Raw genomic sequence first — 14,974 nt, 5'->3', positions numbered from 1 at the left:
ATACTCCGCATTATCTTAAGTAATTTATGCGTTATTTGATTATAAATGTTGTACTGTTGACATTATTTTTATTGTTCTCAACAAAGCCTTCTAGGATGATAAGCCTTTGAATACATTTTAGGCAACCCTGTTTGACACACTAAATGTGTTACTTTAGATAGGCCGGTGAGTTTACGGGAGTATGAGGTAAATCTGCATACCATTATCATCCATTTAAGGTAAACGAGAATGTCACTCCTCTAGTCTTCAGGATAAAGAGATTGACTGTCAAGTTAGTATTGCTAGAGTGGTACCAAGTTGGTAATGGACGACAAGTATTTATGGGAGGAAGCGATAAATCTTTATACACCTTGACACAAGTTGCTGGTAGCAGTAAAAACAATAAACTTCAACATCTCTGATGAATGGAAAACGAACACTACATTGGAAGATACAAGAATCGTTTGATGCCAAATCACAATACCATTAATAAGAGTAAATATGAATTAAAGGACACGTTCTTTTATCATCTCCATAAATGAGAAAATCGGTAAACTTTGATTGTATAGATGTTATAGTAAAGTTGTTATCATATAAAAATCAGGCCAACCAGCAGCAGAAGTGTAAAATGCCAATATCTGGCTTTTTAATTCCTCAAAGTTTGCATGATGTACTCACCATAAAGATCCCTACAACAGCAAAAAATTCACATTCTTAATACAATTAACATAAAAAAATGTAAATGATAGCGACTCAATTAAACTCAGAGCTTACATTGAGTATTGGATGGCCTCATGAGCAGTTTTTGAAGGCAGAAACTCATCAACAGCTACCTCCTTGTTCTCGTTCTTCTTGTCTTATTTTTGTTGTCAAGAAAATTTCTTATAATTGTACCAGCTGTTCACATTAGCTTATATAATTATTCTTTTTGGAAAATGAAAGTAATAGATTAGGATACAGTCCTCAAAGAATCGACGAATCTCAGCCAGACGATGAGGGGGTAACTGGCTTATATCAGTGTAGTGGCGGTATTCTGGATCATCAGCACATACTGCAATAATCTTGTCATCTTTTTCGCCCTAAATTCACCAAAAAAGAACAGATGTATTCATAAGAGAAAACTCATAAAAAAAAAAACGAAATAAATATGATGATGATAGAAGCACCTGGTCAATCATGGGCATCAGTCCTATGGCCCTTGCCCTAAGAAAACATCCAGGCAGCACAGGTTCCTATTAACAAGAAATAATACAGATTGTTTTAATTGATTGGCATATGAACTATACAAAAGATTGGTGATATACTTGTATAAATATGGTACCTGCATGAGGACTAGTACATCCATAGGGTCATTATCTTCACATAACGTGCGCGGAATGAATCCGTAGTTATGAGGGTAGACCACAGATGAATACAAGATGCGATCAACCTGCAGGTTGTTTTAATTCAGAGCTTAACTCCAAGTTCACATAATCATATATAATACACACTGTGTCAAAAGTGGAGGGATAGTCGGGTCGGTGTGACTGTGTGAGAATGGGAACAAACACGTTTGAGTTGGGTTGACCCACAATTAAACACTCCTTAAAATCTGTATTAATTTTTAATCTTCTTAAAAGTTAGTACGTTAACTATTACATTGTTAATCTGTATCTTAGATTATAAGGAATTAGGAGGTATGCGTTGACACTTGTCAGCCAGTTTCACCAACTTCATTCCTTCCCCATTTTTCCCGAATGTTTTTATGAGCCATTTGACCAATTCAGTTCTTAGCTTAATATTTTGATTCGATGTGTTTGAGTTTAAAACAACCCAAATTGACCCGTTTATAAGCAAACGCCCATAAACTGTCACCTCAAATATCATGTATGAATAAATTGAACATACCTTAATGAGTCCAGTTTTCTTGTCGAGTTCATATTTCACTTTGCTTCCTTTTGTGATCTCAATCACCTGTTTATGGGTATCAATACAAAGAGAGCAATGATGCAGTCAGGATTTTGCTTTGAGACGTGCCACAATGATCTAATGAAATCTTTATAAATAACTAGGCCACAACACAAGCCTTTTGGAGCTAAAATATTCAAGTTAGAAAAAGAAAACTACCACTACAGTCAAAATTTTGGGGGTGGACTATGGCTAACCCTGCCCTTTACATAGCTCCGCCTGTAAAGAGAGTCAACTAAAGGAGAAAACATAAAAAAAAAAAATGACTTGATGACTAGATTTACGTACCACATTGACAACTTGGGGAGCTCCGGGTCCTGTATAGGTGAGAAAGGGTTAGTGATCATATATGCACAAAGCACCAAACTTATACCATTGTAAGTTGAAAGGATAAATCAAAGGTACCAATCTCAAGATCATGCCAAGGATGAGCAGCAGCGGATCTCCTTGATAAAGAAGACAGGATCCTTTCATTCAATCGGGGAGTACGCTTCTGTTCACTCATGTCTCTACATAATGGTAGTGTACACAAGATTCTTAGAATGTCAGTTTGAAAACTACTAACAACAAAATATGGCTTAAAGCAATAAATATATAAGCATGCAGTAGTCCCAAACATCCATCTTACAATCTTCCTATAACTAAAAGAGGCATACACCTTCTTTAAAACTCTAGCTAAGATTCATCAATATGCACCACAATGACATAAATAATAATTAAATATAATGATCGAATCTTTTTGAATTGAAGTTAGTCAAGTTACAGTCCTTACTACCTTTAGGATCATTATAATCCTATAAAATTACAAAATCACTACTCTTTTTATAAAGTTGAAATCTTGAGCAATATATTAGAAAAAAAATTGTTTATTACATATATATATATATATGTATATCAAAACTGTTCTATATGTGAACAAAATAATCAAGATTTTAGATCTATTAACAAGAAAAGATGTGATGTGATTATTACAAAGTTAACAAAGTACACCCAATTGAAAAAAGATACCTTGATGAAAAATATGAGATACGGGAGATTGAAATGGTCTTCAAGTAATGCAGAATATGAAATGAGAAAAAAGATATAGAAATTTATATATATATAGGGGTTTGAAGTAAAAGGTCAAATGAACGTGGGGACAAGACACCAAATACACCGGATTGGCCAGTTGGTGTTTGTTTAGTATTAGAATAATGTTTGATCTAATACATTGTCTTGCATTGCTTTCCCACTCGTCCAAATGCCACAAAGGTGGAATTTGGACAGACAATATTACGTGCCCTTTCAATCCCACTATCAAATTACAACATATATTAAGCGTGTATGTATGTATATCTATATCTATTATAGGAAATTAAATATGATAAAATTAAAGATTATCTGACACGTACGTCTAGTATATATCATATCAACTCTAAATAAGGAACAATAATTTTGATGGAAATGACTCATTTTTCACGACTAGTCAAAGAAATGTTAATGGTGAAGAGTTTAATTTGGAGACGATATAAACAAGCGGAACATTATTATGACGCTATAAACAAATAATATTAGAGGATCGAGTTATTTAATTTGTACTTGTTGTGTACTCACACATAAAACAAGTTATTGTAAAACATAGTCCTATTTTAACGCAGTTATACTACATACGAAGTGTTTGTTATCCAGCATCATAACATTTTGGGATTATTTAAAAGGAAAAGTATTTAAGTGGTCATATATATCTAGATTTAGACACCTATAATTTTTCTTAATTATTTGGTCAATTATATCTTGCTAACTAATCTTTTTAGTTAGAATAAAATCATGTCATGTCTCATATGTCTGGTACAAAAGTTTTACTTATTTTATAATTTGAAAACTTGTTTACATGTCGAAAGTTGTCATCTTTTGTACTATATCAATAACCATTTTTTTAAAAAAATTAGTTTCAATTCGAGGCAATTTTAACCAGTGATTTGTTGGACCTCCAATCCCCTTCTCATGGAAAATATCTTGAATTAGAAACCCAAGACTCGAACCCGAGACCTTGGTAAAAAACTCACCTTCAGAGTTCACATAGTGGATTTAGAATATACCACTGGCCAACCCACCTAAGTGGAGTTGGTTATTTAATGTTTATTTTGTTGGGATAATGACCTGTGAATGTAGACAGTTTTGGTAAGTTCGTTACATAACATAGACCCCCGACTAAATCAATACATAACATAGACATTTTGTTATAATTCACTACATTCACAGGTCATTATCCTTTTGGATGGTAACCGGCTACCTGTAGATTACCCGATAATATGCATCACTTAGACAGTTTTGGTAAGTTCGTTACATAACATAGACCCTCGATTAAATCAATACATAACATAGACATTTTGTCATAGTTCACTATATCCATAGGTCAGTATCCCTTTTAAATATTGTAGTGTTATTGGGTTTAAAATAACCTTAGGGGCTGTTTGGTTCACCGAAATTCTTTGGAATTTATAGGAATTGAAATCTAAATTCCATTTTTTCACTTGTTTGGTTGAGAAAAATATGGAATTGGAATCTAAAAAATTCCATCAAATTCCTTGAAACATGGAATTTAGAATTCCTTCACAAACTTGATGGAATCTATAAACATTCCAAGGAATTCATTGATGTTTACCAATATACCCTTTCACACTTAAAACACCAAATTAAAAAAATTCTTCCCCTAAATCTGATCTGATGTCTTTGCGTGATAGTAACCACCAACAAATACTTACCATCGTTGGAATATAACCACCATCAGAAATTAACCACCGCTGTGTATTAGCCACCGCTGGAGTTAACCACTATCAGCCATAGATGTGTAACCATGTGAATAAAGGCTAGAGAAAATGGAGAAATGGAATTTGGTTTTTGTGATTAGTATCAATTGATAATTTTTTATTCTTGTTTTTGTTAGGTAGAAGAAGATGAGTTGCAGTTTGGTAGAAGGGGGCGGATGGGATAAGAAAAAAAGTAGGGTTTGTGGTAAGTGGTGTATCCACCGTATCAACTACCATGAATGCTTTTCCTTTTATATTATTATTCATAATTATTTAGTATTATTATTATTATATAAAATTATATATACACAATAGTATGTAACGAGTATTAACTTATTCAAATGAAAAAGAAGAATTACATTATAAATAATGCAACAAAGGTTACTTTGGTCATTTGACATAGTTAATATTTCAATTTCATTAATCGAATTCCGTTGAATTCTGTCAATCAAACACAAAATACTTTTTAAAACATTCAGATTCTAATTCCTTTAAATTTCAATTCCTTTGACAAATTCCAATTCTTTTAAAAACATTCTGCGAACCAAAACACCCCTAGGAAGGATTATCAAAGTAAAATCAATTAAAATTGGTCAAGTTCAGAAACATAATGAAAGAAACTTTGAGTGGCCAAACTATGAAAAATTACAAATAGATCATATATATAGGAGTATATAAAAAAAGTATCCCGTCTCTTCTCTTTAGTTTTCTTTTCCTTCAAGACTTGTTTGTATTTGTATCGTTCATTCATCCATTCCCGATATCTACTTCCGATCTCCGTCGCCGTTTACTCCGGTATCTCTTTTTTCTATTATTAATCAATCTGTTATTTTTCTCTAAGTGGTACTGTATTACTATTAGGGTTTATCTTTTACATTACTCCTTTTCTAACTATATAATAGTAATAATAATATTTATTCATATATTAGTTATATATAGATTTTAATGCTACAATTGATAATAGGTTAGTTTTCAATGTTTGCAATTTAATGCGTCCGATTAAAATTTTTTATTTCATTGTAATTCTGTATTTCTCGAAACCTAGGGGTCTCGTTGATTCGATCTTAAGCGTAGGTTGGATCTTGATTAATTAATTATCCCGAGCCAAGGATCAGCGTCTTAACAAGCTTATATGTATTTATGCCATCTTGTTATAACTATATATCTCTATTAGCTATTACCTGTATATATATATATATATATATATGGATGGTAGTTATACAGAGTGCCTAAGTTCGACACCTAGAAAGTCCTTTGTTTTTGTTCATGTTAGCTTAAGTTGAAAAAAAATAAAAATAAACATCACAATCGCATCAAAGACGATCCCATGACAACTTTATAGCTTAAGCAAAAACCAAATTTTAGGCTTAATGTGTCCGTTTTTTTAATTTAGAAATACGTAAGAATACTTAATGATTTGCTTTTCATTTGAATTATGTAAGCTCTTGGTTTTTTGGCTTAATGAGATGAGATCTGGGTAAGCCTCTGGTTACTTTTATAGCTTTCAGCCAAATAACTTAGCTGAGGTCGATCGTATTAAGTTGGCCACGGGTCGAGTTCCAGTTTCATAGTTAAAAGTTTGAAACGGCCCAAGATCAGGCTCGGCCTCTGTTATATTAAACAAGCTGGTCTGTATCTATGTCAAGCTCGTGCTCGTTTACACCCCTATTGTCTAATCCTAATATGGAATGCTTTTACACGCCTCGTTTATGCTTATGTTTATATCCAAATATCACATTTGCTGGTGAAAAAAACCTTGCCTGAGTTCCTGTGAGGATCTTAATTACCTTGTATATCTTCAGATGCTTTGGGGACATTCTGCAATTCCACTGATCGAGTTATTGCTATTTCTTTGCTAATATTGTTGATGTCTTTGCGGATGACACCAAGACCACTAATATAGGGTGGTATTTAGTATGCTTACTCACGTAACACAACGAGCGATAACAATTACAGTGAACACTAGGATTTGTAAAAAGTAACTATCGCCAAGTTGGTCTAATGGCAAGGACTCCTGTTTCCTTAGAAGAGGTCCCAGTTTTCAATTCTGACATAGGCATATCTTGGGGTGGCCAAGGAAATGGTTGTAAGTGGCCACGTACAAAGGCCATATAGACTGATAAAATGAGGCAAAATTGGCTTGGCATCCCGCGGTAACCCTTAGCCAAAGGGAAAACCTTTTGAAAAAACTAGGATCTGTAGAAACTGCATTTGAATCTATGGTTAAATCAGATTTCGTTATCATGACTATCTGTTGTTTGATATATTTTAGCAGAAAAATGGCGTCATCAGTATCACATTTTCCAGCCACAACAGAATCTCTTGAGCTGGCTTCAGAAGCCAAAAGTCGATCTGAGGCGATCACCATACTCTATTGCGTCCTAGATAACCCCACAGCCTCTTCTGAAGCCCTACGGGTCAAAGAGCAAGCAGTTATTAAACTTTCCGATCTCCTTCGAGAAGAGAACAGGGGAGAAGATCTCCGTGGTCTTTTGACTACATTAAGACCGTTCTTTGCACTGATCCCTAAAGCGAAAACTGCAAAAATTGTTAGGGGAATCATAGATTCAGTTGCCAAGATACCAAATTCCACTGATCTTCAAATATCACTCTGCAAAGAAATGGTAGAATGGACCCGATCTGAAAAACGTACCTTCTTGAGGCAACGGGTTGAGGCCCGGCTTGCTGCATTGTTAATGGATAGCAAGGAGTATTCAGAAGCATTGACCCTCCTTTCTGGTTTGGTCAAAGAGGTTAGAAGACTTGATGATAAGTTGCTTCTTGTTGACATCGATCTGCTGGAAAGTAAACTCCACTTCTCCTTGAGAAACCTCCCAAAAGCTAAAGCTGCACTCACGGCTGCTAGAACAGCTGCAAATGCAATCTATGTACCTCCTGCTCAACAAGGAACCATTGATTTACAGAGTGGGATTCTTCATGCTGAAGAGAAGGACTATAAAACAGCCTACAGCTACTTTTTTGAAGCGTTTGAGGCGTTTAATGCACTTGACGACCCAAGAGCTGTCTACAGTCTCAAGTATATGTTGCTATGTAAAATAATGGTGAATCAAGCAGAAGATGTTGCAGGTATTATATCTTCAAAGGCTTTAAAGTTTTTGGGTCCAGAACTCGATGCAATGAAGGCTGTTGCTGATGCTTATGCCAAGAGGTCGCTAAAGCTATTTGAAACCTCTCTTCAAGATTTTAAGGCTCAGTTGGATGAAGACCCAATTGTCCATAGGCACCTTTCCTCTCTCTACGACACACTATTGGAGCAAAACTTATGCAGGTTAGAATTCTTGTCAGCATCATATTGTTATGAGTATCGGGTTTATGTGCTGACATATTCTTGTTCAGTTGTCCATTCATAGCTAGTGCCTAGTGTTAAATAGGATTACAAACTATGTTAATCTAGTAGTAAGCTAATGTTTTAGAATTAAACAATTCAACAGACAGTGAGCAACTGAGAACTGAAGGTACACAAATTTCAACCCTTTTGACCAGTTTCCTTGTAAATATTTTTTTTTTAATTTGACCCATTAAAGATAAATCTCAACCCAAATCAAGTAAATGTATTGCTGCCTCTGTTTATCAGTATTAATCATATTCTGTTTTGATGATCTTGGCTGTGAATGGCTGATGACACACATGTTTTTTTCCTAAACAAATACTTGGTTGAAGGCCAACATATCAATTGATCTTGTAAAAAACTTGTGCAGGTTGATTGAACCGTTTTCAAGGGTTGAGATAGCTCACATAGCGAGTCTGATTGAGCTTCCATTGGAGCACGTGGAGAAGAAATTGTCACAGATGATATTGGACAAAAAATTTGCAGGAACACTGGACCAGGGTGTTGGGTGTCTCATTATTTTCGAAGATCCAAAGACTGATGCCATCTTCCCTGCAACACTTGAAACCATTCAAAACATGGGCAAGGTTGTCGACAGCTTGTTTGTGAGATCAGCCAAGATAATGGCTTGAGATGTTACAAATTATGTGCTTCATATACTTTTGTATTTGTTTGAAATGTTAAGTTGATCTGTTAGAACCTGGTTATGTTTGACTTTGTTAGATGGCAATCATAACTAGCCGATCTTTGACATCTTGAGACTGAAATTTATGAGCGTTCCAAAAATAGTACATTGTTACTCCGTTCTTTTCTTACCTACTTGAAATTGGGGTCCAGACTGACTGAACCTAAACTGCTATAATTGGTTTAGTATGAGAGTTGAATAAGTTTATTTTATATTGAATATGGTATGTGCTTCTAGCGTTATTGAAAATAGGTTCTTGGTTTGGTCCAGTTGGTCAACCTTTATGATGAGTGATAATCTTTTCTCAACTCCGAATCTGATTTATATTTTTCAAATCACCAACTTTTAAGCAGAGGTTTGACGATCTTGTAGAAATTGGAGGTTTCACACGCTACCTTCCGATTGGAAGATAGTTGATAGTGGGTCTTGTTTTTGTTTATTTTTGCGTAGAGGTGATATAAAAGCTAGATATGTAATCAGAAGGCCTAAGTGTGTGTGTTTTTGTGGCTATATACCCATCCTAAAACTATTATCAAACGATCAAGCAATGACCAATAATGTCGACAATAAACTTCATGACAAATAAACCCATTTTGTTGCAATTGGACAAAATTATCAACCCCACTATGACATGTTTATGTACTTATGTGTGCAACAATTACAACTCTTTACCCAACAACACCAAGCACAAGCATATTTAAATCTTCTCCGTATATATTAGGCATATATATGGGTTGATAGCCGCCTAAGAGATGCCATTTTCAAAATGCTAAAATATTTGTAGTTTAAATAAATGTTTACAAATACAGATAATATAGAACAGAAAGCAATAATTATATTAATGCATTGCTTACAAAATTGATTCCAAAAAAGGGGAAAAAGTACAACTAAACATAACATTTCATCTTCTTGATAACATGGTATCCGCGTGTTGCGACGGATATCATTGAAAGAGTTTCGATTGTTGTAATCTTAAATCTTTTAATATCGTTAATTACAACATCCTCTTAATCTTGAAATCTTTTGATCTCGTTAATTACGACTTTTGCTTGATCGGGATCCATATGAATAGACGTTGTACCGTCACAATTGCCGACTCCATATGAATGTGTTGTGTGTATTTTAGGGTATAAAGAAGACAAATATTAATGTTTAATGTGTCTGCTTTTGATGAAGGAAAATATATTTATTGGAAGATATTTCTTGGGAGAGGGAAGACTAAAGGGGTGAGGAAGGACAAAAACGTAAAATCACATGTCCCAAATCTTGTAAACTTTCAACAGGGGTGAATAATTTTTAATAGGGAGTATAGATAATCAGTAAGTATTATTTAGAACCTCATTTTTTTTAAGTGAAGCCCTTTGGTCGTTGCGTAAAATTCAATTGTATCGTATGCTAGTTAGAGAGATTGACGCGATTTATAGATTCTTAACGCATATCAAATCCCAACTAAGAAAGATATTTATATTGAGGAAATAATATTAGTGACACAACTTTTGATAAATATATATAAATGTGCATTATTAGTTTATGAGAAATGATAACTGTACCATTCTTTTTTATTAATTGATCACAACATACGAGTTTTTTGACATACTGTATAAATCACTCTTGTTTATGTGTGGTAAATTAATCACTTACATTGGTACAATTATCACTTCCTCTAATTTATATATCCAATAAAAATTAAGATATGAAAATTACTCGTACCTCCCTTTATATTGAGATCAGGAAAGCCTTTTATGTAAGTAAGTCAAACACCCACAAACAAATGAAGGAAAAGTTCGATGACACAATGCCAAAAAAAAAATCCAAATTCCTACTTTTATCCAGAGATAAAGTAAAGAAAGACCAAAGTGTATAAGGCCACTCCTTATAGGAGTTACTTCTTCCCTACTACTTACCCACTTCTTCCATTATTCATCAGTTTTCTCTCTGCAAGAACACCAAAGAACACCCCCTCCTTATAACCCCACTTCTTCCCTACTTCTTCACTATTTATTCACTATTTTATTATTTCAATTTTTTTACACAAAATTTAAAAAAAAAACACACATTTTATTAATAATTAAACACACATTACATTACTTAAAATAAAAGACAATACAATAAAAAAAAAAAGACAATACTGGAAAAAAAACATAAAAAACATAATAATTAATCGATTACTCTTCCTCGTCACCTAACATCTCGACAAACAAAGATTTTCTGTTTCAGTCCACACACTTCTAAACATTGTGAATTGAATGGTTTATGAAAAATGGTTTATGGAATGGTTTGAGAAAGATAAAATGGTTTGAAAGTGATATGAAGTTGTTATTTGAAATGGTAGTGTGGAAGGGGTATAAATAGAAAAAAAAAATTAAAAAATTAGTTGCCTACTTGCCGTTGTATTTAAAAAAAAGTTTTTGATTTTTTTTCTAATGGTTCAAACGGCCACTTCGGGCCCCACTCTCCTCACACCGCACGTTTAAACTCGGAAGAAACTAATTAGACGCCATGAAAGACATCCACGTGCTTATAGCGTCTACCGGTAGCGTCTACCAGTGGTGGTGCGTCGGACGCCGGTAGACGCACCTATAAGCACCGGCCTAATAACAAATTTCTATCTCTATACTAAATATAAGACAATTGTCTTTTAAAAGTATATTTAGAAAAAATGTGATGTGACAAGTCTACATTTTTTCATAAAAGCTCTTTATTTTAATTATGATGTCATAAATAATTTATAATATTTTTAATTAAAAATAGTTCACTAAATATTTATTTAAAGTTACTAATCTTTTATTACAAACAAAGAAATTTTTTTATCATTATTATGTTATTCAATTTATCATCTCCATATCGATTTATAATTAATAACAAAATTTACATACATATTTTATAGTTTTATAATTATAATTAAAACGTCTGGGTTAAACCCGGATAAATTCTCTAGTAAAATAATAGAACAGAATAACGGAGTAATAAACAAAAACAAGCAGGCAGCCCATAGATTTTGATTCTACAAAACCCCACACCCCATATTTTCTGTGAGTTGTTGGGGAAGTTTAGACTCCATTAGCGTTCCCTCCACGCGACATCCACACGCCTATATATACATACAAAAAATATACAGTAATCTCGAACCCATTATATATATATAATATATTAATCAACCCGAAAGAAGGAAAGGGAAAAAGATGCAGAGTCTGCAAGAGAAAGCTTCGGAATGGAGCGGCGTTGACCAAGAAGATGCATTCGCCATTGACCAAGTTAATCTTTATCATAAGTTAGGTGGCCTCCAACCTTTTATCAATCTCTCCACCGATTTCTACACCAGGTCTTTTTCATTTCTTACCTTGTTTTTATCTATACTATAACATATATTGTAAAAACATCATGGTTGTGTTTCTGACTTCATCAATCATTTTGATTGTATTTGTTATCGCTCTGGTGTTTGTATAATTGATGGAAACAAATTTAGAATTTTGACTTGTGAAGTCAAACTGATTAGTACCACCATATAGTAAATATATGCTCGACTCTGCCATATGATATATGATAATTAGTGACTTGGTTTAGGTAATAATATACTATAACAACACAAAATGTCACTAACTACGGCGTGCTAAACCGAGTAGTAAATGACAAAATATGTAAAGATTACTTGATATTTCAATCCAAGTTTTTTTTTTTTGAAATAAAAAGGAAGTTCTGTTTTTGGAGTAAATTATTGATGTGTATGATATGTACTGATGTCTTATCCACTCACTCCGACTCCCTCTTGGAACACACTGATGTCGCCATTCTTCTCGACAACGAAGCTATCTATGACATCTGCAGGCGCTTTCTTGACATCGAGGGTCCCACATACACCAACCTCAATCGCCTTGTATCTCAGGTTATCTCATCATTGACTGCATCTTTGAGGTTTCACGGAGCCATGAACGTCGGTTCATGTGACAGAGTTCCTGACCAACTTGGTTCCTTACCCGAGGATCCATTTCATGCTTTCGTCCAACGCTCCTGTAATCTCAGCTGAAAAGGCTCACAACGAGCAACTATCAGTTGCTGAGATTACCAACAGTGCATTTGAGCCATCCTCCATGATGGCAAAATGTGATCCACGTCATGGAAAGTACATGGCATGTTGTCTCATGTACCGTGGTGATGTCGTCCCTAAGGATGTGAATGCTGCTGTTGCAACACTTATTAAGACCAAGAGAACCATCCAGTTTGTGGACTGGTGCCCCACTGGGTTCAAGTGTGGCATCAGCTACCACCTGGAGGTGACCTTGCTAAGGTGCAAAGAGCGGTTTGTATGATTTCCAACTCAACTAGTGTTGCAGAGGTGTTCTCCCGCATTGACCATAAGTTTGATCTCATGTATGCTAAGTGTGCTTTTGTTCACTGGTATGTTGGTGAGGGAATGGAGGAAGGAGAGTTCTCTGAGGCTCGTGAGGATCTTGCTGCTCTTGAAAAGGATTACGAAGAGGTTGGTGTTGAGGGTGCTGAGGATGAGGGTGATGAAGGAGACGAGTACTAAGGCTCTACAATTGCGTTTCTGTGTGTTTGCTTGACAACTCGACATCTTTGGTTGTTCATGTTATGGACCTATGTTTGTTGTGTTTTTCTTATGTGTTTGTGCCGTGTGTGACGACTGACGAATGACTATCTTCAAAAAATAAATACATAAAAATAAAATAAAATAAAAAGATAAAAATAAAACAAGAAAAAAAAACCGATTTTTTGTGTTATTGTGTACTTACTGTTCTTGGCCTATTGTTGCATATTATTCTGTTTTTTTCACTTTATGAATTGTTCCATATTATTAGTAATTGGCCAAAAGCTACTTGTTAGACTACAATTGATTTATCTTCTTGTTATCCTTCTCTTCAAACTATAAATTAGGGTTTATGATGACGAAGAAGAATGGTTTAGGTCTATTTTTGCCAATTCAAAGAAGGAAGATGCAATTCAGAATCAATATGAGTTTTTTGTGCAAAGAATGGGAGGGCCTCCTTTGTACTCTCAAAGGAAAGGTAATCACACTTTACCATATCCAATTATCCATGTTCATGGAGTGTTTGGGATTGGGTTTGACAATTTTTATGCGATATCATCTGTAACACAACAGGCTGAACAGGGTAGGTTTTAAAAATGCCCGACTTGTTTAAGGATTTACGTGTGAAATGATTCATTAATCATCAGACAGGTAATCGGTTTAAGTTCCGCCGTACCAGCCAACTAAAAACTTTTTATTTACGACTTGAAACATAATAATCAGATGATCATTCTTAGCAGGCAATGTTAAACACCCCTTTCATATGTTCTCATTGAATTCTTGGTTATTCTAGCGTACATGTTTTGTAGTGTAAAAGCAAATAAATTAAACATGTAATGGTAGTGTTGGACAATACTGTTGGTGACTGCCCCAAAACTCTCGGATGATTTTCAAAATGATTATGTGCAGGTCATCCTGCTCTCATAGGCCGTCACCGCCCATTCCCGGTGACTCATAAGGCAGCAGAGAGGTGGCTACACCACATGCAACAAGCATTAGATAATGCCACGGACATTGATCATGACTCGAAAACCAGAATGCTAAATTTCTTTAGGTAAAACTCCCTTAATGCATTGTATGGTTGTGCTTTGTAGCTCTAGGACTGCATTCCCTGGTTGTAATGTTCCTAAGCATATTAGATTCATAAAATGCTTCTTTTGCTATGGTTTTATAGGCATACCGCATATTTTTTGGTGGCTGGAAATGATCTGAAGAAGCAAAGCCAAGGAGTTCCACCTTGTAATGGAGCCAACAAACCAGCGGCCATCTAATTTTTGTTTTATATTTAGAAATTTATGATTAAAACGAATTTGTTAGTTTAAAAGGGACATAAATGTCTTGCAACGGATTTTGATGATAATTGTAGTTCCATTTACTTGTTCCATTTGTCAAGTCTTTTGAATGCTGTGATGCAAGTATCTAGTAATTTTTTTTTTTTTTTGAACGGGCAAGCATGTAGTAGTCTAGTATGATTAGTCATGTTTAAGAGAAAATGTCATAAATGGTCCCTGTGGTTGTCGGTATTTACATTTTGCCCCCTGTGCTTTTTTTTCATTGCAAATAGTCCTTTGGTTTTTCATTTTTGTTGACAACAGTCCTTGCCACTAACTTCTGTTAATTTTCTCCGTTAAATCTGTCATGTGCGATGCACATGAGGATATTTTGGTCCTTTTAATCTA

At 34.5% G+C, this 14,974-nt stretch overlaps 3 protein-coding genes and 1 pseudogene across 4 annotated transcripts; 3 read left to right on the top strand and 1 right to left on the bottom strand.

Annotated features, from left to right (window-relative positions):
- Positions 1-401: 401 nt before the first annotated feature.
- LOC122584977 (soluble inorganic pyrophosphatase 1) lies at positions 402-2,977 on the bottom strand. Its single transcript, XM_043757070.1, has 9 exons — positions 2,935-2,977; positions 2,332-2,435; positions 2,215-2,243; positions 1,867-1,932; positions 1,301-1,408; positions 1,146-1,211; positions 938-1,058; positions 754-835; positions 402-668 (listed from the first exon to the last, which is right to left on the bottom strand). Exons 2-9 carry the CDS (start codon positions 2,429-2,431, stop codon positions 626-628), a joined length of 615 nt encoding a protein of 204 aa, XP_043613005.1. The 5' UTR covers positions 2,432-2,435; positions 2,935-2,977; the 3' UTR covers positions 402-625.
- A 2,438-nt stretch (positions 2,978-5,415) lies between these two features.
- On the top strand, positions 5,416-8,850 carry LOC122584769 (26S proteasome non-ATPase regulatory subunit 11 homolog). 2 transcript variants are annotated; one of them, XM_043756829.1, is made up of 3 exons: positions 5,416-5,510; positions 6,991-8,004; positions 8,435-8,850. In XM_043756829.1, exons 2-3 carry the CDS (start codon positions 6,995-6,997, stop codon positions 8,694-8,696), a joined length of 1,272 nt encoding a protein of 423 aa, XP_043612764.1. In that variant the 5' UTR covers positions 5,416-5,510; positions 6,991-6,994; the 3' UTR covers positions 8,697-8,850. The 2 variants fall into 2 exon arrangements, with proteins under 2 accessions (XP_043612764.1, XP_043612763.1); XM_043756828.1 differs by having other exon boundaries at positions 6,988-8,004.
- Positions 8,851-11,794: 2,944 nt separating this feature from the next.
- On the top strand, positions 11,795-14,679 carry LOC122606198 (two-on-two hemoglobin-3). Its single transcript, XM_043779160.1, has 4 exons — positions 11,795-12,071; positions 13,643-13,773; positions 14,205-14,349; positions 14,470-14,679. The coding sequence occupies exons 1-4, from the start codon at positions 11,932-11,934 to the stop codon at positions 14,564-14,566; spliced, it is 513 nt and encodes a 170-aa protein (XP_043635095.1). The 5' UTR covers positions 11,795-11,931; the 3' UTR covers positions 14,567-14,679.
- On the top strand, positions 12,359-13,625 carry LOC122606187 (annotated as a pseudogene).
- Positions 14,680-14,974: the final 295 nt, after the last annotated feature.

This window comes from Erigeron canadensis, chromosome 1 (assembly GCF_010389155.1).
Source record: "Erigeron canadensis isolate Cc75 chromosome 1, C_canadensis_v1, whole genome shotgun sequence".
Lineage (NCBI taxonomy): Eukaryota > Viridiplantae > Streptophyta > Magnoliopsida > Asterales > Asteraceae > Erigeron > Erigeron canadensis.
The sequence above is the reverse complement of the archived record's forward strand: the minus strand, read 5'-3'. Positions and strand labels throughout refer to the sequence as shown.

Excerpts from the sequence above, each read along its gene's own strand:
- LOC122584977 (XM_043757070.1), bottom strand. The coding sequence starts at position 2,431 with ATGAGTGAACAGAAGCGTACTCCCCGATTGAATGAAAGGATCCTGTCT. Across the intron at positions 1,059-1,145 it reads TGATGCCCATGATTGACCAG|GGCGAAAAAGATGACAAGAT; the intron begins GTGCTTCTATCA and ends TGGTGAATTTAG. Across the intron at positions 669-753 it reads GAGGCCATCCAATACTCAAT|GGATCTTTATGGTGAGTACA; the intron begins GTAAGCTCTGAG and ends TTGCTGTTGTAG.
- LOC122606198 (XM_043779160.1), top strand. The coding sequence starts at position 11,932 with ATGCAGAGTCTGCAAGAGAAAGCTTCGGAATGGAGCGGCGTTGACCAA. Across the intron at positions 12,072-13,642 it reads TCCACCGATTTCTACACCAG|GGTTTATGATGACGAAGAAG; the intron begins GTCTTTTTCATT and ends ACTATAAATTAG. Across the intron at positions 13,774-14,204 it reads TTTGTACTCTCAAAGGAAAG|GTCATCCTGCTCTCATAGGC; the intron begins GTAATCACACTT and ends GATTATGTGCAG.
- LOC122584769 (XM_043756829.1), top strand. The coding sequence starts at position 6,995 with ATGGCGTCATCAGTATCACATTTTCCAGCCACAACAGAATCTCTTGAG. Across the intron at positions 8,005-8,434 it reads TTGGAGCAAAACTTATGCAG|GTTGATTGAACCGTTTTCAA; the intron begins GTTAGAATTCTT and ends AAACTTGTGCAG.